Raw genomic sequence first — 25,144 nt, 5'->3', positions numbered from 1 at the left:
AGTAGACAGTGAAGAGCAGGAACAGTGAGTCAGATACACTTTTTCCAGGCTCAGAGCACTTTCTGCTCAGGGGAGTTCTTAAGCTTTTGCAGTTTATATAGTTTGTTTTAGTATAATACTTAGTAGTTCAGTGGAATAAAAAAATGGAGTATTTAGCTTTTGTTTGTTTTTGTTTTAATATTATGGAGGTCGATTCAAAAAGGGATTAGATTAATTCAAAGGCAATGGGCCTGTAAACAAGTACTGAATTGCCCTGGAACAATCTGCTGCAGCCACTGCGGATGCTGGTCCTACACAGCATCTCTTGCTGCCACGCTGCACATGGAACGGGCTATCCAGACCCTTGGCCCAGCCCTGTAAGGCATTTATGTCCCTAGTAACACACAGAGAAACTCTTAGAGAAACTTGTCCAGTCTGTCCTTGTTTCCACATCAGCTTGTGTCTGCACTGTTTTGGCAGGGAGCTCCACAGGTCTGTTACATGATCAACCACGACTGTTTTGAATCTGGCTTTTGCTTGTTCTATTTAATCATCCTGAGGTTTGGTTTAGTTTTTTTGTTTGTTTGTTTGTTTGTTTGTTTTTTTGTTGTTTTTTTTTTCCCTATTGAAAAAGACAGTGGAGAGGAACAAGTGCTTGCTATCCTCATGCCTCATGATTTTGTAGCTTCTGGCATACCCCTGTAAGTCACCTCTTCTCCAGGGCACCAGCCTCCACTATGGTTGCTTCCACGGACTGTTGCGTACCTGCAGTGTTTTCTCTATTAAAGTTCAAAACTCTGACCTCTAGCATACTTTTAGATCAAGGTATGTCTTTTTAAAATTGCCTCCACTATTAGTGTGCGTAGGTGTATGTACGTGCTGAATTCTAGCTGCACTTCGAACCAGCCTCCTGACAGCTATCTGCCTTTGTCTGTTATGCCTGTGGGTCCTCGTTAAAATCACTGCGTGTACCTGTAAATGAAGATATATTCACAACTGAGTTTCTCTTGAGTAAATTGTGTAGATGGAGCTTTCTTGACCTGTTGCTATGTAAATCAGGTTTTCCTAAACTCATATGAGTCCTGTAAAAGATGCAGGCTTTCAAGAGCTTCTCACCCCCACTGCAGTAGGAAAAGAGCATGCTGTGCCTATGATTGAAAGATAATATTTTGGCCTTTATCCGCTTCCTGAGTCAAGGTTTTCCTTGACCATGATAAGCCAGTTTGAGTCAAAAGAATCACATAATATTTGACATTTAGGGAAGTAAAGCCTTAAGTACAGCGGTCCTCAAAAAACTTGCTTTTGGTGACTGCAAGTCCCCAAAATGTACCTTTGCACTTAATAAATGCAGTATTATTTGTATGTAGCCCCTCACCCATGCACTAGATGGTAGCGTTATACTGTAGTGACAAGTCATGTTGTGCTTTGTTGACCCTTCAGAAAAATTTACGTTCTTCTAGTCTAAATAATAATGCCTTGTAACCAGAACAACAACTCAGGTTTGAAACTGCTCTTGGTAGCAYTGAATCACTTTGCACTGTACTGTAATCGTATTGCCTTTTTTGCTCTTGTGGTCACGGACAGCACAGTTAGCATTGCCATTGCTTTTTGCTCTAYGGGGAAATGAGTCAGCTTGTATGAGATCCTCTTTTTCTTTCTCATAAGCTAGACTTTCCTGAATTTGAAAGCTTTTTATTGCAGCATGTAATGCAGCACTCCAGTGCATGTGAAACTTTAATTCCACACAGTGGCACCTCTCCTGTAACAAAGCAGAAGAACTTGTGGCTTAACCTGGTCCATGGGTACAGCAAAGGCTACTGAAAAGGGGCAGCAGGGGCTCACACAACAGAGCACGGGGATCACGTTATATATCACCCCAGAGGCTGAGTGTGTGTGAATTTTTCTAGATCAGGCCTAGTTCCACAAAGTTGTTTATGTGTTCACCTTCTCTGAGTTCATCAGGGCTGACCTGCCTAAAGGCAGGCCTTTGTAGATCCAGGCTTATGTAATAAAGATGCTTAAGATTTTATTGATGCTGGAATTAAAAGATAGTCAAAATTGGACAACACTTGCCAAAAATCTTTTCTAAATTCTCTGAATAGATTTAGATGGTGTTGAATTTGTGTTAACTGAATAAATAGCTAAATAAGCAATCCAAATCTGCTTCAGCTGATACTGTTTTTGAATGTATGTAACTATCAAAATTGTAATTGATGAAATGCCCTAACAAAATGGGGTAAAAATGGTTTAATTGTGGAAAATTAGTGTATTGGTGTAGAATTCCTAAAATGTTTGAATTATTTGTGCTTGACTTTGGGGAGAAATTAATTTTATGTAAGCGATGCATGTCACAAGTAATCTGTTGGTAAATGCTAATACAGTTTTCCTTTTAAACAATTTCTGTGGTCTRCGCAGGCCCAGCTTCCACATGGCCTAGACTTCCATGCAGCTGAATGCTGTCAAAGTGTTTTTTTCATGTCAGTTTTGCAAGTTAATATGCTTTTTTTAATGTAGTTTCTCCTTTACCTTTTCAGAAAATCAAGATGGCCTTCATCATGTAGTACACGAACGTTTGGGGGAATTGCTGCGTGTTTTAAAAGCGGTGATAAACAAACATCAGGCTTTAAACTCTGTTGACATTCTTAGTGCTGCAGGAACAGTTATTGCAAAAGTAAAAGGTAAGGAAATAACTGCTTTTTAAATTCTGGGAAAATTTGAATTAGTTACTTGATGCTGACTCTTGTTTGGAACTATGGATAGGATTCCATGTATACAGAAGAAGCAAGTTTTTTAATAGCTTTTTTTAAAATGCTCAATTTTGTTTAAAAATACTTCCTCTAAGTGAAATGTTTATTCTAATCTATTCCTAACCTACTTAAACTATTCCTAACCTGGTTATTGGAAGATAGCTGCACAACTACCTGGGATTACAAAAACAGAAGCCTTTGATCTTGATTTTTTTTTCTTTTCTTGTATATTGCTGAATGAAATGAAGACATTTGAATTAAAAGATTTTTGGCAAACCCAAGGTTAAATTCTGTGAATGTATAGAGATTGTGTTGAATTTGTATCAAGTGAAGAAATATCTGAATGGACAATCAAAATCTGAATGGCCTAATATTTGTGAATTCCTCAGAGATCATCAGCATCTTGAAGGTGTCAGACAACAAAATAAAACCAACTTAGGAGACATATGATAATAGTTTCTATTACTGTCCTTTGCTGCTGCAGTTCTTGGACAGCCTTTCAGAAGAATACAAATAGTGAAGCGTACAATCATTCCAGCCCCGTAAGCTGTAGCTGTTTTTCCTATGTGTAACCTTGAACTGTAGTACTCCCTATTCTGGAAAAAGTCCAATGTATTAAAGTGGAACCACTACTGTTTTTTCTACATGGCATGGAAAATGCTTTGAGTAGGGTTAGATCTTCACCTCTTACCCTTGTTAAATCATGTGGACAGTCTTCCTTCTGAGATATAAAATTTAGTTTTTCTCCTTGTTCTAGGATATTTTTTTTTCCTTGTCTTCTGATTATCTTAGTATGGCTAAATACACAGCACTGATTCAATAAAGTTGGAATGCTGGTCAAAATGCTAATGCTTTTAGCTGCCTGATTCTTATAACTAGGATTTTTCCAGGTTTCTTGTGGATTCTTCCTATAGCCGTACTGATCTGCCCATTTGCTCCTTGAATATAGCAGAATCTAGTAGCCCACTTCTCATTTTCTTCCTGTGACATATAATGTTTCCTACAGGGCTGTCCCTGCTATTTGAGAGCATCAGAAGACTATAACTCTGCAATTTCTGAACTTGCTTTAAGAGAATTGTATGCAACAATAAAAATGCAGAGGGTATACCCAAGAGGTTGCCATTTGCTTTCTTGCTCTCTGGAAGAGTTAAGTACGTGTGCACAATAGTAACGGACTGTTTATCCATGAGAACAGGCTAAATTGCCAACGAGCACAGTTCTGCAGCAGCAGCAAAGCCTGTTTCTGTGCTTGATTGGTATAGTAAGATTGCAATGCATCTCAATTTCAGTGGGGAAAAGTCAAAGTTCACCATTTCCTTCTTTGAGGAAAAACGGAGGAGAACTGACTTCAAATATGTGAAAAAGTCAATTACTTCAACTTTTCCTAAATCATGTTTCCTAAAACTTTTACAATATTAGTCCTCTGGGCTATTTTAGTTTATCAGTGTTTGTAATATACAGTGCCCCAAACTGGTCACTGTTTATGCCAGCTGAGACATCACAATTGCTGAATAAAGTAGTGGGATGACTTTCCTTGCCTTAGATGATAACATTGTTGATGCATCCCATAATTATGTTGGCCTTTTTTGTAATAACATCACATTTTAAGTCCACTGTAAGTCCTAGGTCACTTTTGTGTACTTCTGCTGCTGAACCATTTACTCCAGATCAGCATTTGTTTATTTCCACCACCAGTGCCTCCCCCCCCCCCAACACACACGCACACCTCCTTCGGAAGTGAGGAATTAAGCATTTTGAATTACATTCAAAATGTAACTTGGGGAGGGAGAGAGAATGTTTTGAATGCAAGATGTTTTGAGTAGTAGTCCATTCCTTTAAAGCATTTGCAACCTTCTGAACTTGATGCCATATTATTTCCTACCCTCATCCCCCAGGTGCAATCTGGTCCATCATCTAATTCAGTAACACTGAACCCTGGACAGATGCCTTTCCACTTGATACATTCTCTTATAGGTATCTGTTTTTGCATGGTTTGAGCAGATRCTCTTTCAGTAATTGCTCTGGGAATTACTTATTTCTCTTGAGAATGAGTAGAAGAAATAACTCTTAAATTTTTGCACCACTTTTTGGCGGTATGGATATTCACAGATACTTTTGGCTTTTCTCCCTGGTAATAACAGATTTTAGTTGACCTGGTTATTTCAAGTGTGAACATATTAACTAACTACCAACTTTGGTTGTTGAGACCACTTGCTATTAGTATGTGGAGTTTATCAGAAGCTGCGGTAATGGAAGGATTACATAATTTTCTAGATGAAAAGACAAGCTACAGTTAGAAAGACATTTTTCCATATTCTTCATTGTTCTAGGAAAGCCATTTGAAATAAAAATAGCACAGTTGTATGTCATTCAGTTTTCTGGCAAATGTTTTCAACTAGATTGTGACCTAAGACTATACTGTATGCAGGTCTTCAAGTCTGTGTTCAGCCATAGCTCACCTGAACTATGTTAAATATGGTCTTGTGTGATGAGAAATATCTCAGAAAAAGATACATGGTAACGGGTGCTTTTGTTATGGTAGGTAACCGTAGCTTACCATATGTCTCTGTCCATGAGTTGAAATTTAGTTCAATTTTTGACTGACTAAGTCAAAACTGATACACATAACCCGGCTACATAACAAACTGGCTAGTTTTCTCATAGGCAATGGTTTGACAATACTGAAGCTCTAGCTTTAAGACTCAAAATCGAAAGACTTGAGATCAAAAATATAGTGGTTGGATGGTGCAAAGTGCTGATCTGATATGAATTCCTTCTTCCAGATTGAATAAATAATAAAAGTTATCCAGTGGAGTAAAAGGTTATGATGTATGATATGAAATTACTGTCTGTACACAGCATTCTCACTACTTTGTCATGGAGTTATTTGCCTTTCTCAGAAGCAGCAGACAGCTGGCCCAGAAGTGAGGGGCTTCACGTAATCACACGTAAACTGCGTGATTATTTCTTGRTTAAAACAAGCACGAGCTCGCTCTGGTGAACAGTTATACTTCTGATCCCATGCAATGTGACTTGGCAGTGTGGCGTTTCCAAGTTAATTATTAAGAAAAGACAGCTTTGAGTGAAACCGAAGAACACAGGTTTGATCAATCTTAGTTATTTGAAATTTTTTGGCAAAATTTACGAACATCTGACTGGGAGTTTTTCCCAGCTTATAGTCCTACCTCAATATTTACACTCTTGTTTGATACACACTTTTTTTTCTATGAAGATTTTGGTAACTTTTGTTACGATTTGCTCAGCCACTGTATTCCTTATGTGTCTGAAGATAAGTATCAGCAGTTGCAGGATTTCAGCTCTTTAAGATTGTTACTTCAGTCTGTCTTCTGTGGACAGCAAAGCCAGTGCTCTAAGCAAGAGGCCTGCTTCCCCTACAGCTTGATCTTTGGCTAATGTGATGACAGTTTGTCCCTCTCCTTAGTACCTTTTTGGTTTTTTACAGCTGCTCTTTGTTTTGAGGCTGATTAGTCTGTTTTTGTAGTGGAACTGGAGTGGATTGCAGCTGGCACTGAGGCAGCCAGAGTGGAAAGAGCGCGCTGGGGCGGAGAGTAGCCCTGGCACGTTTGCTTTCGGTGGGTTCACAGGTTTTCAGCTGTGGTTTTACACTACAAGTAATGTAACTTTTGAATAAACAGGAAACTACAAGAACGTAGGGACTGGGTAGGACTGACTTAGTGTCCTTTTTCTGCTCTCTTCCCAGGCTGTGTTAATAAAATAAGTCCATCTGACTCATCTGTTTCTTGTCATTGGAGGACAGAGCTATAAAAAGACGTGGAAGCATTCTGTATCTGTAGTCAGATTTATGACTAGGAAGAAGATTAACCTGGCACGGAAAATTTCAAATATTGTTTATTTAGGAGAGGATGAAATGGCAACAACCTGGGTTTTGCACATGAGTTTTTCCTCCAGAAATAGAACTGTTGTAGGTTCTAGAAGGATCTTTTTGAATGTCTCTATATAATATCAGGGTTTCCAATGTAGCTTGCCCTTGAAACTAAAAGTAGGGGCAAATTTGGAACTAAAAGTTATTTTAACAAAGGCCTGCTTTTGCTTTTAATGAAGTCAGTTACAGTAAATTTGGAACCCAGAAGACTCCAAGCCCTGGCCTGTAAAGTATTCTTGCAAGTCAAAGTTGCACTATGATTTACTGTTAGTAAGTGCTGCTGCATTTAAGCTACTGCTAGTGGGAATGTTCTGAATGTGACCCAAAGTTTGTGTGCTTGTGCCCCTTCCTTCAAGGCAATCTCAGTCATTTCTTGGGCCCTTCCCTGGGAGTGATACAAATGCGCTTGCGCTGCAGATACTGTGTTTTGCTTGATAATTTTCATTCCGTGTTTGTTTTAGCTTTTCCTTTGGGGCCGAATGAAAGAAAAATCTAACCATAACGTGTTGATCTTGTTATAGACCAAGAGCGCTGTTTTGGCTGAACAGAGTGAGACTTGCATCATTTTAGATGGCRGTTGCAGGGGGAAAGAGTTTGTTTTCTCTGAATACATCTTGGATGGGAGGTGCTTCACTGGGCTTCACTGCGTGGACTTTTCTCATCTGTGCTCGTGTGACTGCTTTGAGAAGAGTATTCTTTAAATGACACCTCACTTGATCTGGACGTATTAAGACTTGCTGAAGCTCCTTGCTTATTAGTAAGGATGTTCTTGGAACGTGTTCAGAGTCCTATTTCTGGCAGTCGCTTCCCAGTCTGGCATACAGTCATGCTCATAGCTGTTATTTTCCCACTCACTATCCTTAAATAGCTGATGGCCACAGACAGCATAAACTACATGTGTTTCATGATCACAGGCTAAATTCCAGACTATTGTTTTTTTCTCTAAATTGCACCTTTTGACTTAATTGGATCACTAGATTGAAAATAGATCCTTGATAAAACTGAAAACTACACTTGTAAAAATCTTGTAAAAGTTTCCTTTTTTGGTATGGTTTTTCTATAACAGTTCTGCATCAAAACAGAATAGCCCTAGCAAAGGTGAACTTATTTCAGTTTTGGTGGTGGATCTGTGTTGTAAATCCAGAGCAAGATCTATTAGAGGGCAGGTAGGAAACGGTTCCTCAAACTTGTCTTGTCTGCAGTAAGCTAAAAATGATCTTGCAGTGAGGTTAGGGACAGTGCGTGACACAATTAAAAGCAGAACTGTGGGGCCTGGACAGCCTGCTGATGTTGCCTGCTTGTGAGGTCTCCAGAATACTGCTTTTCTGCCCTTTTTCCAGGTGGCAGTCTACTGTTCTTTACTTGGCTTTCTCTCCCCACCCCCAAATTTCTCTTACATGTATCTTTTTAACATGTGGACTCTAGTATAAGACAAGATGAGTAACAAGAAGCATTAAAACCCACTTCTGTGGGTTGTTTTTGAAATAATTCTGAAAGGGTCTCTAAAGCGTTGTTGAGAGCTTAAGGAAAGAAAATTGGCTGCAAATGCAGTCCCTTCCAAGAAGTCAGCTAGTATGGGTTAGAGATGTACTCCTGTCTGAGGAAATAGGTAGTGGTGGTGTTACCGTTTCTATCCATCAGATGTGAGAAAATTGACCTGCAAAGAGAAAATTCTGCAGTCTGGTGTAGGTTAGGCTTGTGCAGGCGCTCACACCAAGCTGGCAAGGAGAGCTTTGCTGCTTTTGGTGCTGCAGGCCTCCCTGCGGGGAGGAGGAAGCCATCAAACTCCTGCAGACTCCATGGAGTCTGTATGACGGTATCCCCTGGGTTTCCTGGGCCACCCTGTCTTATGTGATTGGAAGGGGACAAGAGAACACCCAAGAAGCTGGAGCTGTGCAGTAGCTGCCATGAGCTGTCTATGTATCAACTTTTAAGGCCCTAGTTGCACTTAGATCATGACACCTTTGTGCCCTTCTCCACAGCTGCAGAAGCACTGCTCAGATGTTCCCAAGCAGTTCTCGCTCCTGCTGCTGGGCTTCTGCTGTCCAAAAGCTCTGTGGTTATTGCATGGTTTCCCAGTCTCTTTCCCAGCCTATTCTGCACATGATTCAGAAAGCTTCTGGCGACTTGACCCCAAAGTTCAAAATTACAGTGGCTTGCAGCATTTTGTTGAGGTTATTCAGACCACCTCATTTTTTTAAGATACCCTTGCCAGCTTTGGAAATCCAGAGCACCTTTAATGCAAGCCAGGTTTGCAATACTTTAATGTATTGCATTCAAACTTTACTGTGTGCCATCTGAAGTATTACTTAAAAGTGCTGTTAAATTGTATACTCACTTTGAAATTTGTAGAACTATAGATAGATAGTTGTCATTTCCAGACATGGAAATATTACTATAGTTCATTGTTGTCAGTAGCTATTGTGTGCAGTCAGGATGTCCTGGGGAAAGAGCGTGCATGGTTTAAAGCTGATGTTAAGTACATCAGCATTCCAGAGGTAGTAAGCTAAAAGTAAGCTGTTTGTATTCAGCTGAATTTGTAAGAGTTTAGACTAATCTTTACTGGGAGAAGTGGTAATTCTGAAAATGTTTTGTGAGATTTGTTATTCAGTTGATGAGATAGAACCTGAAAAGAAAAGATTTCCCCAGTAAATAAAATGTAAAGCTTAACAGAGCTCTTGGAGCCTTCCTGGAACAGGAAAGCGCAGTAAGGCAGAAGGCTTTTCTTTAGGGTGAGGTTATCTATATTAACGCCTCCCTAACAAAGTGAAAGAAGTGCTTGCTCTCTGAGGACGCTGGGGCTAATGGATGTCCTAAGGCTTCTGTGGTAAGTGCTTTGAACATGCAGACAGCTTTTGTTGGCTCCTTTTAATTTTCACACAGTTTGTTACATGTTGTAGTCAAATGATTTTTCCAGTCACTAGGCAATCAATAGCTCTCGGAATAGTTGTTGTCACTTAATGATTTGGCATGCAGAGTTTGTTTACAAGCAGCTTTCTCTCTTGAAAACTGAGGTTTTCAACTAAACTAAATTGGGAGGGAGGAGGAATTTCTTCCTTTGATATTTACAAAATTGTTCAAAMATTGTTCTCTGTGGAATTTTATTGTGAATTATGAGTCTCACTTTAAAGGTGCCAGAGGCATTTTTATTTAATTACAGAATGTAGAAAAAGAAGAGCTGGGAGAAGTCTTAATGTAGTAGTAGCTGTGACTGTAGAGACTATGAATATCTCTGTAATGAGTGTCAGTTTTTTGTTGCTGTTGGCTTTTTACAACATACTCCTCCAGGTCTGAAAGTGATTGTGGAAATAGCCCACCAGACCACGTAGTTTCTCTAATCGCCTTCTATAGAAATAGTTGTTATAAAAATGTTGGTTATGCATGCTGAAGAAATGGATTCAGCTGTGTTAATTTACTGGTTGAAAACTTTTCCTTTCATAAAGGAAGTCTAATGGGGGAACAGATTACTGTACTTTCTTTGTTTGCTACCCTTTAGTGTTTAGGCACCTGGCAGGAAGTTTAAATGCTTTTTAAGATTAGAGTCTGATACCTGAATTTGTTAAGAAAATGTGTGTAGAATGGATGACATTTCAACATAGTTTTTGCTATTTCTAGAGGCAGTGGAACTCCATTATTTCAGTATTTGCACTTGAAATGCTAAGGAGAATGAATTTATTGTTAAAGATCTTGCAAAAAGTGGTCAATGGGGGGGGGGGTGAATTGCTATACCTGTGTCAATGTGGTATCTCTGAAACAGATGGCAGTAATTACTGTAGACTTAGGCATCTAGATAATTAGGAATATTGCATTGGATTTTTTTAATCTTTTTTTTTTTTTGTAACAGATACTAATGTGGAATTGTCTCCCAATGTGGAATATGTTCTCCCAACATAAAGTTGACTTCCCTTCAGAGGGCATCGGCTTTGGCTCAGAGGAGTGTACTTTACTTCTCTATGAATAATTTCCCCATCAGCCATGATCTAGAGTTTAAACTGGAACCTAGATAAAAGAAGCATTGAGTGCTTCTGCATGGCTTTGTTTTTTCCGTTCTCCCTCCTCTAGCAGTTTCACTAATAGAAACCCTGGATGAATCACTCCGCTGCTGCCCTCGTTTCTCCCACAGAGAGCATGGAGCCGGCCCGTCAGCCGATGCTTCGTGCTGGTTCGGGTCACCAGCTTGTTGGAGAACTCCCCGTTCCCTGTTTGGAGACAGTGGTCCTCATGCTGAGTTTCTTCCCCACTTCTGACAGGCAAAACTGAGGGGGGGTGCCAAGCCCTCAGGGAGCTGATAACGGAAGGGCTTTGCCATAGGCGCTCCCTTTGGGTCACTTTCTGTTTCTCCGTACTCAATACCAAAAACCTGTATACTGATGCAGTTTATAGGGTTGGGAGGGGACAAGCCCCAGAAACTATTGCTCCTGCTTTGMGTTCTAGGATTTTTTCTTTAAAAAGGAGAAGCAGTTGCCAAATACCTGACTCTGCATTTGTGAGCTGTTATATAGCTTTGCTGCTGCTGTGTTGATGATTCTGGCTAGTAAAAGGCAATTTTTCATCTCCCCCACCATTACCACCACGTACCCCCACAAAGCTGCTTCTCATCTCAACTGGGAAGAAGTGAAAGAGTAATCACATTCTCACTCTGGGAAAATCTGTATCATTTCATTCATTTCTTTATTTGTAGTGTTTTTAAAGTTTTACTAATTTTTTTGAAACTGTTTTTCAAACTGTTCACAAAAATATAAAATAACCTGCTCCTTAGGAGACTTTATGTATGAAGATTGCTTGATTTGCACCACTCACCCTCCTTTTTTTTTTCCCCCCCTCCTAAGCGCCTTTTTTTTTTCCCCCCCTCCTAAGCGGTCAACTTCAAAGAAGTCACTGAAGAAAACAGGAGAGAACTCTTTGGTGAAATATTTTCTTCCATTGAAACATTGGCATTCACCTTTGGAAACGTGTAAGCTAGAATTTAGAATGAATTTTAAAGAGGTCAATAGAGCTGAATGGAATTGAGACTAAAGCACAATACTTTAGTTTTCTTTTCAACAAATATTGACGGATAAGTGAATTTAAATGAACCATATCCGGAACAGTTTTACTGCTTGATGTTTTGTTTTGCTTTCCCTCTTAACCTGGGAAAGCATGATGGTATGCAATTTGCAGGAATACAAGAAGTACTTTTAATTCTGCACAGTTTTTTGAARGATCTTAGAATTTGAGTTTTTGCTCTCAGTGATCTGAAATTGTTTGGTGAGGTAAACTACTGAGGTAACGCAACTCTCTGTTTTTCTGGCAGYGTTTCAGACTTCCTTATGGGAGATGTAGACAATGGCTCGTCACTGGGGCTTCCGGTATCGCGCAGAAGTCGGGTAGGYTAAGCACGTTCTTGTGCAGCGTGCAGTCGTGTCTCGTAAAGGCTTTCGTTTCCCCTGAAACTCTGGGTACCTTGTGGCTGGGGCATTTGGAGTCTTGTTTTAAAACAAGACTAAACCCATTAACAAAATGCATTTGGGGTTTCAGTATTTTTGGTTCTAAATGCCAGTGATGACTCACTTGAGCTAGCGCTCCAATACTAGAGCAAATGATAACCTGCTCTAAGTATGTTTCAGACTTTAAATAAATTTGAAATTGATCTCTTTAAATACTATTTTAAAAATCTCTTTATTTAAAGAGCTTAGTGAAAAGAGTATCACTTACACAATACCTGGTAAATATATAGACAAAATGTATTATGTAATATATATGTGAAAAAAATCATATAATTTTTTTCCCTTCCTTATAATGGCATTGCAATGCAAAAATATTTGCATAYTTGAGGAAGAAGTCCCCATATATTGTACTGCAGACTAAGTGCTTGTCTGAAAGATCATACTTTTAAACCTTAAGGCAGAAGAAACCAAGGGAAAATTAGAATATAGCAAAATGAAGAAGGAATTCTAGCGTAATCACTCCAGAAGTCACTAGCTTATATTTAAAGGCCCTTTTTGTGTCATTTGCTTTTCTGAAGATGGAGGAGAATGACTGTAAATAAACTTTGGAGCAGGTAGAATAATATGGTTCAATTCGTTGGAAATCTGTCTTAATTTTTTAGGTGTATGTTCGTTCAGACAAGTAAATGTTTGTTTAATAGATGAAGCATATCGCTTTRATCTGCAGCACGGAGAACAAGCTTGGAGGCTAGGTAGGAATTTAGCCTTAGGAGGAATTAAAATGCAAAATATTTAAGTAGCTATATTAACTTCTCATTCCTGCAGATATATATGTCTGTGGTTGAACACAGCAGCCAGTTAAACCTTATAAAGATTAGAGCATATTTTTTTTCATCGAATTTAGCATGTAAACACTTCTATCTAAGCTGTTGTGGATTGCTTTGAAGTGAGGTGGGAGACGATTTTGTTTCTCTCGACTGCAAGGGAATCTACCTCTTTTTTTAGGCATTCAATTTAGAGTGTTAAATTAAATGATATGTATATACACTCTTATTTAGCAAATGTAAAGATTTTCATTTTAGTACAACTGGAAGTACAGGAGGAAGCAAAGATATTTCTTAATTAAAAGCAACAGAGTTACAGAATATGTCGGGAGAGCTGAGGCAGAYGTGACCTATTATTACTCCTTAAGCTATTGCAAAGCTATTGGTAAGCTATTGGAAGCTATGTAGATCTGAGAGCATAACAAAGGAGAAGGATAAAATCCTCAAAATATGTGTAAAGACTTGCCTCTAACCTAGGTTGAGAGTTCTTGGGCAGTAGGGGGAAAGAAGTCAGCTTGGTTGAAGTTCACTTGAAGTGGAATCTCTCTAGAAGTCAGTCAAGCTTTTTTGTTGCTCGGCTCATTGGGACGAGTGATTGGATGTTTTGGGGCATATGGGTCTAGTTCTGATGAAGTAGGAGGATATAAGTAAAAGTCACAGAGCAGCACTCTTTGTCCACGTGCTTGCCTTTAAAGAGTGGTATTGGACGTTTGTAGTTGGGTGAATGTGGATGGACAAATGAGCATCGATAGCTGTGCTAACTAGACTAACTACCAGAAAGGTGTGAACAGTTCCCAGGGCTGACGTGATCTTTTCCCCCTCTTCTTGCTTGTTCTTCCGTAAATGATAGGGAGGCTTCTAAGAAAAAGCTGGAAGTCCCTAAAATATCAGCTTATTTTGTTAAAAGATGCAATCTTTCATCACAACCTCTCAAGATTAGTTTAAAGATGTGTAATGATTCCCTGCTGTTTTATGTTTCAATCTATAGCTATTGAAGCTTATAAGGTTACCGTAGATAGCGTAGGATATCCTATCTCCTCAGATAAGAAGAAATTACAGCACAGTAAGAGGCAGATTATGCCTCTTATTTTATCCGTCAGTTCTAGTGAGAGCTTTTCTTCTCTAATTTAATGTTTTGTTTCTTGTACACCAGTCTTTTGAGAACCTTTCTGTGGAGTCTGGGGGCTCACTGCATGAAAGGGATGATATTCAAGGTAGGTCATTCCTTTAATTGTAATAAACACCATTCTGTATCTATGTTCTCTTTTTCCAAAATACTGCAAATAAATTGTTTAGTCACTTTTTCTATATCTATGCTGCCATTAAAATTTCAGTGTGAAAATTACTGTAGCAGAATGTTATTGTGTGAATAACTTGGATTGCTTTGGAGGCAAAAAAAAAAAGGCATCAAGCACTTCTGCATATGACTGATGTTTTGATGGATCACTTTCTTAAAGAAAGTAAGCTGACCATATGACTAGTCGGGATAAAATACTATGACCCTTTAATTTGTTCTAAAACCTCTGTCAGTCCTGTTTAGGGTCAAGTGGCATTAAAGAACAATTCCAGATCAGAGCTGCTTTAGCATTCACAGTTGGCTAATACTGGCTTTGCTCTTGGTGTGTGGTCATGTCTAAAACTCACTTCCTTAAGTTTGATGCTTTACTTTCAGGACATCTTCGAGCCGAGGAAGTTGATAGCATGCTCCTAAGAAATGACAGTGGGATTGAATCAGCTCTGTCCTATGCTAAAGCATGGTCAAAATATACCAAGGATGTAGTCGCATGGGTAGAAAAAAAGCTTAGCTTGGGTGAGTGGCTCTTTCTGGCATTTAATGAGCTTTGTCATGATGGAATTAAATCTGTTGTCAGGCCCCTGTGCTGCAGACCGTCAATAATGTGATTTCTACATTAGTAGCTGTTCCGCTGAAGCGGACAGAACTATCACCTATTTCCTATAACTAAAGGCCTGTTACAAAGTGAAGGTGATCCCCTCCATAGTTTATCTGTTAGAGGAAGAATGTAAAAAGCATTTAGCATATGGTACAGTTGTTAGTGTAGACAGTAACTATGTGGAATGTGTTTTTAACAGAAGTGGAATGTGCTAAAAACCTGGCAAAAATGGCTGAAACTGTTAAAGCTGTTGTTGGACCCCAGGTGAGTACCTTTCTGTTTGTTTGATTAATTTTGTTTTGTTCTAAGGTTTAAGTAAGATTTGAATGCTTTGCCCCAAAATGAAACTCTAGGGCACTGAAGAAAGGATTTTTAAATTGATACAGAATTGACTTACATAGTAAATCATTGACTGATAGGTCTGCTGCTTTCTTCTCTTCCTATCCCCTTTGGAAATCTGGAGAAGTAAATTTATTTTTGTTGAAAATATAGAGTAGCCTTATGGTCTTTTCATTGTGCTTCCCCCACACATACCCTGTCCCACTTCATATAGTATCTTGTATGTTTTGCAATCTGGACTTGCAGACTCTTCTTCCAGAGTATTTTCTTATTAAAATAAAATTTGGTTGAACAATTGCATAGTCATTTTCTACACTTGTACATAATCTGACTTCTATACATACAGAAATATCTCATTAAACTTAACTGAAAATCTAGTTCAGTCATAGACTTTCAGAATGTCTTATTTAGAGTGTTAATGTTTTCTGTTGTGTGTAATTTTAGGATTATATGCCGTTTCAATCGATATTCATTAATGCTTTTCAAAATGATATTGAGAGCAATCAACTTTGGCAACAAACAGCTGCTGCCCTTCAGTCTAATAAATTTGTGCAGGTAAGCTTACAGAAAATGACTAAGATACTGTGTAAGTTTTGAAAAAGTTTTGTAACTATACAGATTATTCAAATGAACGAACTCTCACCTTCAAGCTTTTTATGTACTGTCTCTTCTATCTAGCCTCTTCTGGGGAGAAAAAATGAGTTGGATAGACAACGGAAAGATATCAAAGAGCTTTGGCAGCGAGAACAGAAGAAAATGGTAAATTATTTGATCTCAAATTCTTCAAAAGGTTGTGACTTTCAAACTAGGCTGTTTAATGTTGCAAACTTAAATTTGCATGGAGTATCTATAGGGCCTAGTGGATGTAGTTTATAACAGTCTGCTTCACGATGTATTCCTATCTGTAAAATGGTATCTTTCTGTGACCAGGAAGCCTGAACTGCAAAATACAGGCCTTTGCCTAACAGCTTCTTTAAACATCACATTAAATAACTGGAAAAATAAAATCGTTAATTCCTTGCTTTTTTCCTTTGTTGCATTCTGCAGCAAGAGCTAGAAGCTACTCTAAGAAAAGCAAAGTCGCTATATGCACAGCGTCAAGATGAGTATGAAAAGGCAAAATCCTGCACTGCTCGTGCTGAGGAGGAGCATCTCAGCTTAAGTGGAAGCTTTGTGAAAGATGTCAGCAAGCAACTGGAAAAAAAACGAAGACTAGAAGAGGAGGCCCTTCAAAAAGTAAGGGATTCTGTTGCTTGTTTTTAAATATAAGTGTTTGCTGATCCTAGTGTTTGTGGTTCCACAATGACAGCATTTGAGCAAGTATTTTGATCATAATTCTTAGTTTAATCCTGCTATGCTCTTTCAGGCTCTTTTCCTAAATTAGACTCTCCTATTACAGCCTGTTTGTGTGTTTTCATCTTGCTAGTTCTAGTACCAAGACCTTGTGGCCCATTGGCCATTTATGTTTGTGTTTTCTCTAGGCTGAAGAAGCTAACGAGCACTATAAAGCAAGCATGGCGGAAGTTGAAGAGAAAAGAAATGATTTGGAAAGCTTTAAAAGTGATGTCCTAACACAGCTTCGGGAGCTTATTTACCAGTGTGATCTTACTCTTAAGGCTGTAAGGATGCTTCTTAAAATCTTTCAGCAATAGGAAGACTGCATATAGTCTGAAAGAAGTTGAAATAAGTTAAACACAACTACATAAAGGTCATAATAATTTAGATAGGGTTCTCTTAGTCTTAAGAACCTTTAACTGTTTAAAATAGAAAGTTTTTGAAGGATAGAGATTGTTTTCATCACTGCRTTGACAAAGATGTCTGGCTTAAGAGCACAGAGAGGACAGTAACATACTGCAGTGTGGAAGCTACTAATCTTGATGATCTCACTTACTACAAGATCTATTTTAATTAGTTTAGTKTATAAATTGAACAGGTGTAAATAAGTACAGGATAGTCAAGATAATGCATCTACATATGCTGTTTTCAAAAACTATAGAGCCCGTTTTGCAAATAAATGTGTACTCTATACTTTGTGTACTCTGAAATCAGCACCTTGGAGAAAAAATACTTCATTAATAGCTAGTTACCATTTTGAACTTTGTCACTCAAAGATATTGGCAATTAACACATTTAACATGTTAATTTCATGATTAATTGATGAATTTCACTGGCAGTCAGATTCTGCTTACCTAAATCAAACACACTGAGCATTCAGCTAGCTAATGCTGTTGTAGAAAGTTCAAAATCCTATTAAGCTGTTTACAGTGAAGATGAAGTGTTTTTCATCTCTAAGTGCCGGGATGAGCAAGCCTGAATTCTTTATGTAGGTACATAATGCCGTATTAGCACAAGCTTGTCAGATATTGACTTGTTAAAGGATAAAAGGARGGAAGAATGGCAAAACAAAAATTGGTTACTATTAGAAAAGGTTGGAAGGGTGGTGGACATGCCTGCAACCCTGAATCTGCAATAGGAGCCATGGAGGGACCCTTTTTCTGGTCTCCCACTTGTGACAAAATATTCTAACAGTTCTACATAACAAAGAAAGTGCTTAATTAGTCTGTTCCCTTGGGACAAAGTATTTTGTTCTCTTCTTGTTTCAAGGTGATAGTGAGCTAGCCTGAGTTTGGACTGACATTACTTCATCATTGTAGTGGCAACTAACACATTTCTTCTAGAGCATGAGAGCTGCCTCTTTGGTAGCAGCAAATATTGCTCTTTGTCTTGTGCTACCCAAAGTGGAAAGAAACTGGAATTGCCTTTGCTACTTGGAGAAGTCAATAACTCAGTGAGGGAGGGGAAAGAAAATACTGACACTAAGAGATGAAGTATTTGCAGCTGACTTTCAGGAATCTTGCACAAAGTCTATCTCTACAAATGGTGCGCTCTCCTAGAATTTACCTGACTATCTGAAGTATAAACTATGTAAATCATTCTATGTTGATATTAATTTAGGTTGAGCAAAGTGCAAGTGAAATATGTAGTAAGTTATCTATAAACACTTTATTTTTAATTTTTTTTCTCTCTCCTAACAGGCAACAGTTAACCTGTTCCAGTTGCAGCATGCTCAGGTCGTATCTCTTCCAGTTAACTGCCAGTCCCTCTGCGAGAGTGCCAAACTCTATGAACCTGGTCAGCAGTATTCAGAGTTTGTGAGAAGTTTGCCAAAGGAAGGTGTTACCATTGAACCAACTTTTGAAACTCAAAGTTCCCAGGTTGATGGGTGAGTCTCAACCTACTGGTGGTATTTGCTCATTTCACAGTTACGTGAGACACAAACATTTTACTGTAAAACAAAATTGTTGGAGGGATAAAATGAATCCTGCTGTTTCACCAGGGTTTACTGTTGTCTGTTTTTTTACTTACCATTTGATAGTTGGTGATGCTATGTAATGTTGACATTAAAACCTGACCTTAAATTCCAAGGAGAAAGTCACTTTGTGTGGTAAGAGTTGATAGAACATTGACAATTGTTCTGTAAGTGAGTGGATTTGCTACAGTTTTAAGTGGTTTAAGTGAGTGGTAACCAGTGGTACTGGTTAATAAGAAAAATACAGATTTTCTTAAATTACATACTGTTTACAAGGCGTGCTATGGCAGTAGTGCTTGATAATCAATTTTAGAAAGTCTGAGATTTCTCCTTCTGCAAGCTTTGCAGCTACTGTACCTTCTCCTATATTATTTAGGATTGGAAACTTTGTGGTAGGAAGTTTTCCTTGATTTCTGTCTAATTCTGTATGGCATAAAATCTTCTTTTAAGAATATTTCAAAGTTGCTATGTCCCTCTGATATAGCTTTTTTTTTTTTTTTCAACTGCATGAAATGACAGCTTTTACTGTTAATCTAGTAAAGATATGGCTAAGGTGGAAGTAAACAGACACCAAAAAGGCAACCTATTGTGTCAGTATGCCAAATGCTTTTCCACCTTTAACTTGTAAAATAGTTATCTTGGTACTTAAGTACCAGTATATCCATTCCAATCTGTATGTTTCACAGTTCTACAGGAAAGTGTCGTCATCGTCTTTCAAAAGGAAACTAAATAAAAAACTTAACCCGAGTCAGACTTGTACCAACAAAAGCCAGGAAATTCAAAATTAAAGCTGAGATTCTTAGTTCTTGTTTCTAAATTTCCTGCCTTTTAAGGCTGATTTAGACTGTATTCGTAAGCTTTGACTTTAGGGGATTTAACTATGCAGCTCCCCAAGAAACTAATGAGCATGAAATTTCAAACTCTTTGTACGCCCTCCCAGATCTTTATTACTAAAGATTTATAGGAGTGTGGTTCTCCTTCCTCTTTTTTGTGTAGCCTTATGATTCTTCTTGCACTTGAAGTGATCACTTCATTGTTTAGGTCTGCATTTATTTAAGAGACAGTAGCTTGGGCAAATGCACATTTTAAATGTTTCTAAGTCTTTGTTATTTCCTTTAGTGGGATAGGGGAGAGCTGATTAAGCAACAACTTCCTGACTGCTAAACTTGGCTAGCAAGCCGTATTGTCCACAGGGTGCTTCAGCATTTTATGCTAGTTAGATGTTAACTGCTTTCTGTCCTTGCCCTGAGAGCAGATTGGCATAATGGACTGAAAGCCTCAACATTTTCTCTACTTTTAATAAAAATTGGTTCTACACCAGTACTTCACAATATATTGAAGTTCCTATGTCTATAGATGAATAGTTCTGGTGGCTAGAAAGAGAATCTCTCAGAGGAAAGGAGGAGAGTAGGATGCAAGAGCATCTGAATTATTCCCGCTTTTAGATGAACAGATTTACCGTGTTTTCAAAATCCACAAAACAGGAATCATGAAATCCTGCAGAGATGTGGAAAAGATGGTTCACATTGCAGGGGAAGGGGAAACATTGGGAAATATCATTTAAATGCTGCCCCCTTTTTTATTTTATTAGTAAAATAAAGTGGCTTGCATGGGCTTTAATAGTCCCATGCAAAATGTGTATGRTCATAAACAGTAATTAAATTAAGCATTTTTAGTGCCCTGGGATGAAAATTAGTTTATTTTTAATGCTATATTTTTGACTCTCCAAACTACTTTCTTTTTCATACAGGGGTTTTAATAAGCAATCAACAAACAGTGTCCATATATCACATGGTAACTTATCTCAGTGTTCAGGAGATTTTCCTACCCAGACATTGGATGATGTGGGAAGCCCAATTTATCATCATTCACAAAAGATTGGAGAAAAGAGATCTTCTAGTAGCACAGATATCCAAGGTAGTTTTTGTATATCAGCTGGGTTCAATTTTCAACCTCATTTTGTCTTTGATGTTTTGAACTTGTGGGTTCTCTCTTAAAAGCAATGCGAGGGCCACCACCGTTCAGATCATGGTCAGTTGGCAACCAGAGTGGAGGAATGTGCAGTGATTCTGAAAGTGCCGGGGGAAGCAGTGAGTCACGATCCATGGATTCTCCATCTGCTAGCCCAGGTACAGCTCATCCATGACTATACTAATTTGAAATCTTTCTTTGAGCTGTCTTAAATTAATGAATATTCTAATACTAAGAAATATTAGAGTCTATAATAAAAATGAGCAGTTGAGTAAAGGTGATATTTTCAGTTTCCTGAAAATTTTTCTCATTCTAGGGGATTTTAAAAGACGACTTCCCCGAACACCTTCTACTGGTACTATGTCATCTGCAGATGATCTTGATGAAAGAGAGCCACCTTCTCCTTCAGACTGTGGTAATGTCATTTCCATTTCTGAAATTCATATAAGATGCTCTGAATGYGGCTCTTCTGTTTGTTATCATACTTTATTCAGTATATTAATTTGTGATTACCCACAGCACTGTTTTTCAATGCAGTGTGCATCTGCCTGAGGTTGAGAGCTGAGAAATAAGTCACTTTTGTGAAGCAGTGCAGAATTGTCTTCATACATTTAGGTTGGGTATGTAGGCAGTATTTGAATACTTCTGGTATCTTTACCCTCCTGAGGTAAACGTGAATGATTCCCAAACCATTCACTCAGTCAGCTGCATTTCAAATTATCTGTATTGTACTGAATCAGGCATTTAAGATCACTTCTAAACTGTGAAGTAAAATGCATAGATATGGAGAGCTGATAATTGGCAAATTGGAAAACACATGGATCCAAATGTTCAGGRTAACATCTGACATTTTACCCTCTTAAACTAGCATAAACCAATCTGATAATGTCTGTCCCAGATTTAAACAGCCTATGTTTAATTTTCACATGTTTTTTTGACTATATAAAAATAATRTCACAGGTACTGAATCCTGAATATTATTAGTAATAATTCTATAGGATATCTGCAATACTTAAAAACTAGTTCTGAAATATTTATGGCACTTGTTCAGGAAAGCATTTAAGAAGTTCTTCAGTTACTCTCTATTTTCTAAATATATACCTTTCCTTCTGGGAACCAGCCTGTGGTTAACAAAACTAGTTTAGACCCAGATTTAAAACATGGCAACATGTTAATGAATGCAAACTTTCTCTTGGAGTGGTATTCCCAATCAGTATTTGATCTTTTAAGAAGCTTTCTGGGCAATTAGCTATGCATTAATTTATTTTTACAGATAAAACCTAGTAAGAGATTTTTGTTTTACAGTGTTGTTAACATTGTTATGTAAAATTATTTTAAAAAATAGTTATGAAGAATAATCAGTTGCTATTCTGCTTTAGAATGCTCTAGAAAATGTTAGTGTTATTACAGGGGGATTAGCGACGTTTTTCATGGTTGTATGAGTTCTGCTGTGAGCATATATTGATTCTTCCCTGCTGCAGTGTACACTTGTTGAAACATTTCCAAAACATGATTGACCAAACTATACTTTCATCTTGTAGTACAAGCTTCTATTTTGAAGCACATACAATGAAACTTGCACGAACAATTTTGAGTTGTAGGACAGTTGGAATTAAACATACTGAAACTTTCAAATGCCACTGATGCAGGAAAAAAGTGACACATTAAAAATGTAGGACTGATCATTTCAATCCCAAGGAAGCAAAACAATGTTATAGTCTGCATAACAGGCATATATTAATAACCAAATAATCTTACATAAAAGTAGAATCAAACAATCTCAGTTACTTCCTGATAGCTGCAATTACTTAGAATTCTATGTTCCACAGCACAATCCTTAAAAACAAAACAACAAAAAACAATATTGTATTTAACTAGACATTAGAAATTCCATAACATAAAAATTCTGCCTCTAGGTTTAAATGATCTGACATCGGAAACCGCAAATTCTCCAGGACCTTTTAGAAATGCTAATATGTCTAAAGCAGCACAAACGCATAAGCTACGAAAGTTGAGAGCTCCATCTAAATGCAGAGAATGTGACAGCTTAGTGGTATTTCATGGAGCTGAATGTGAGGAGGTAAGTTGAAAAGTGGCTCAAATTGCTGCTCGGGATTTATGTAAAGTTGGGAGATCTGGAAATTTTGCATATTTTTTTTTTAATATAAAAAGTACAGTCTTTGTGGCTCATGGAATCATGATGAACAAAAAGCAAATAGTACCATATACCAATGAATCTTCCTTCTTGCTCACATATGGACTGAGAAACACTAGAGAGGCTTCTTATTGTGTCAGGTTGTGTCAAACCATGTGTGTGTGTTTTTTCTTCCTGTAGTGTTCACTTGCATGCCACAAAAAATGTTTAGAGACTTTAGCTATTCAATGTGGGCACAAAAAGCTTCATGGAAGGCTTCATTTGTTTGGAGTGGAATTTGCCCAAGCTGCTAAAAACATTCCTGATGGCATTCCTTTCATCATCAAAAAGTGTACCTCAGAAATTGAAAGCAGAGCCCTTAATGTAAAGGTATGCTTAAGTTTGCTTATAAAATTTAAGTATGGATAATCTTGGTGGGGTGAGGAGGAGGACCCTTAACATGATAATGCTGTCCTGTTGATCTCATCTTTGTTTTACACTTACCTTTAGAATTAACCAGAATCATGCTGGTCTTTTAATTTCAGGGCATCTATCGTGTGAATGGAGCCAAATCAAGGGTTGAGAAGCTCTGTCAGGCTTTTGAAAATGGAAAGGATTTGGTCGAACTCTCGGAGCTCTATGCACATGACATCAGCAATGTTCTCAAGTTGTATCTCCGCCAGGTATGTACAGATGGAAGACCAAAGTAGCATAGTAAACCTCTTCAGTACAAGAGGAAAATAATTTCAGCAGTTCTGCAACTGAAGATGAAACGAATGTCCTTTATTTGCATATTATTCTCACTTGGAGCATATGATAAGAGCCCTGAAAACAGATTACTGACAGCTGGTATTACAATTTGGATTCCACTTGAGCATGATGCCTCTTAAATGCTAGTATTCTGTACAGARCAGGCTTTTGTTTATTGGCTTTTAGTGAGGCTTAGTTTTTAAAATCTTGTGGTTACTTTATTTGCTTGTCTCATGTGAAAGTTAGAACATTCCTGTACTCTTGCCTCAAAATGCATGCAGATGCTAATATGTTGCTAATAAAACTTTGAAACACTTATATGAGTCATGATGTGCTCGTTATGACAGCTTATCCAGGAAGTGGATATTATCCACCTTTTTCTCTGAAAATGGAATTTTAAGGCTTTACAATTGGATTATCCAGAAGGGTTTTAGTGCCTATCTGAAAAGATGAAGCTGTTGCCCAGTGAGATGACAGAGTTGCTCAAAAAACTTCTTACCCGTGAAGGAGCAATCCTTAGCTGCGTGGTCCTGTCATGTCCCGTTCCTTGCACTGGCTTTCAGAGATAAGCATTCTTAGGAGCATTCCAATCCCATGATCCCCAATTAAGTTAAGTGCTCTTGAGATACTACAGAGACAAATTTTGATGGCTTTTTCAAATAAGATGGTAGTAGCATTTTGTATACATCATACTAGGGTGAGTTGAGGCATAATGCTGTGTTTTGAATGAGGTTCATTATGCAATGTTTTATGGAGGAATAAAAAAAAAAGTCAGTGTTTTTCCCTGGTCTTATTACTTCCTCTGTAGCTAATCAGTCTGATTTTCAGATGGACCTGCTCTTAAAAAAAAAAAAAAAAAAAAAAAAAAAGGGGGGGGGGGACATTTCACTAAGAGCTTTATTTCAAAATAGTGCTTTCTTCATGTTGTTAATTATATTGAAATTAGTAAATTAGTTTTAGGTATTAAAAAGCTGTTTGCTACAGAACTTTTTTTAGATTAATACATTCCCAAAATGTGATGAGGGGCAGTGAATGGAGCYACTCAAGAAGCATCATTATCTCTCAGAAATGTTGTACCTTGAGAAGCCAATTGAAAGACTGGGTTTATATCCCAGTCTCTCTTCTCTGGTAACTGTAAAATGTGCTTAGTATTGCAAATTAGTTTACTTTCTTAGTTTGTGATGAATGTATGTTTTTGCTGAAGGATCATGTCACAGATGTTGTGCCTGTTCTATGCTAAAAGCTAAATTTAGGCACAGTGAGAGTTCCTATAAAAACTTTGTATTAAAAGCTTTGTATTCAAACTTACAGTACCAGACTTGCAAAAGGAATTCCAATTTAGCAGAATTCCAATAAAAATCCATGAAAATATTTTACAGAAGCCTGATTTAAATCTTAGTTATCGTTATCTATTAAAACCAATTATTTTGAGTTTTATCTGGTTTTCCAGCTTTTTGCTTTTATCCGAGCTGGGGCATTGCAAACAATCAGATCTGATTTGGGGTTTTTGGTCTCTTTGTAATTTTTCTGATTATTAACTTTCATTATGTAATAAGGCTGCAGTCAAACTGAGAGAATATGTCAATCTGAATTAAAAGTAAATGTTATTTGGCCTAAAATCCTATTGAAAATTGGAGTATGGACCAAATTTTATACCATTTTTGATATACTATTAAAGACTAGAGGAATTGAGACTGCATTTTGGTTCAGGGTTTCTGTATACTTGTGCAGTGCAACACCCTTTCTCACAGCAATCACTTTCTTGAAATCTCTGTCTCTACTAATAAACACTCAGTCTTGAAACTCTTACAGCAAGCTTCAAGCAAAAAGATTTCTGGAAAAGGTGTAGGGGAGAGTTTTTGTTATCC

At 37.8% G+C, this 25,144-nt stretch overlaps 1 protein-coding gene across 4 annotated transcripts in view; it reads left to right on the top strand.

Annotated features, from left to right (window-relative positions):
- The window catches only part of ARHGAP29 (Rho GTPase activating protein 29), a 55,102-nt gene that overhangs the window by 24,668 nt on the left and 5,290 nt on the right, over positions 1-25,144 (top strand). For 2 of the 4 annotated variants that reach the window (XM_085303596.1, XM_085303595.1), the window contains exons 2-18: positions 2,514-2,657; positions 11,488-11,584; positions 11,924-11,996; positions 14,034-14,094; positions 14,553-14,690; positions 14,972-15,036; positions 15,556-15,666; positions 15,790-15,870; positions 16,159-16,347; positions 16,593-16,730; positions 18,147-18,334; positions 20,172-20,338; positions 20,422-20,550; positions 20,709-20,807; positions 22,309-22,472; positions 22,728-22,916; positions 23,072-23,209. In XM_085303596.1, coding sequence (XP_085159722.1) covers positions 2,514-2,657; positions 11,488-11,584; positions 11,924-11,996; positions 14,034-14,094; positions 14,553-14,690; positions 14,972-15,036; positions 15,556-15,666; positions 15,790-15,870; positions 16,159-16,347; positions 16,593-16,730; positions 18,147-18,334; positions 20,172-20,338; positions 20,422-20,550; positions 20,709-20,807; positions 22,309-22,472; positions 22,728-22,916; positions 23,072-23,209 — 2,171 coding nt within the window. Of the gene's footprint in view, positions 1-2,513; positions 2,658-9,141; positions 9,458-11,487; positions 11,585-11,923; positions 11,997-14,033; positions 14,095-14,552; positions 14,691-14,971; positions 15,037-15,555; positions 15,667-15,789; positions 15,871-16,158; positions 16,348-16,592; positions 16,731-18,146; positions 18,335-20,171; positions 20,339-20,421; positions 20,551-20,708; positions 20,808-22,308; positions 22,473-22,727; positions 22,917-23,071; positions 23,210-25,144 lie in introns of those variants that run through there. The other 2 variants (XM_085303597.1, XM_085303599.1) reach the window with 2 other exon arrangements.

This window comes from Rhea americana, unplaced genomic scaffold (assembly GCF_003343005.1).
Source record: "Rhea americana isolate MKP2758 unplaced genomic scaffold, rheAme1 scaffold_2, whole genome shotgun sequence".
NCBI lineage: Eukaryota > Metazoa > Chordata > Aves > Rheiformes > Rheidae > Rhea > Rhea americana.
This window is presented reverse-complemented; position numbering and strand designations above follow the sequence as displayed.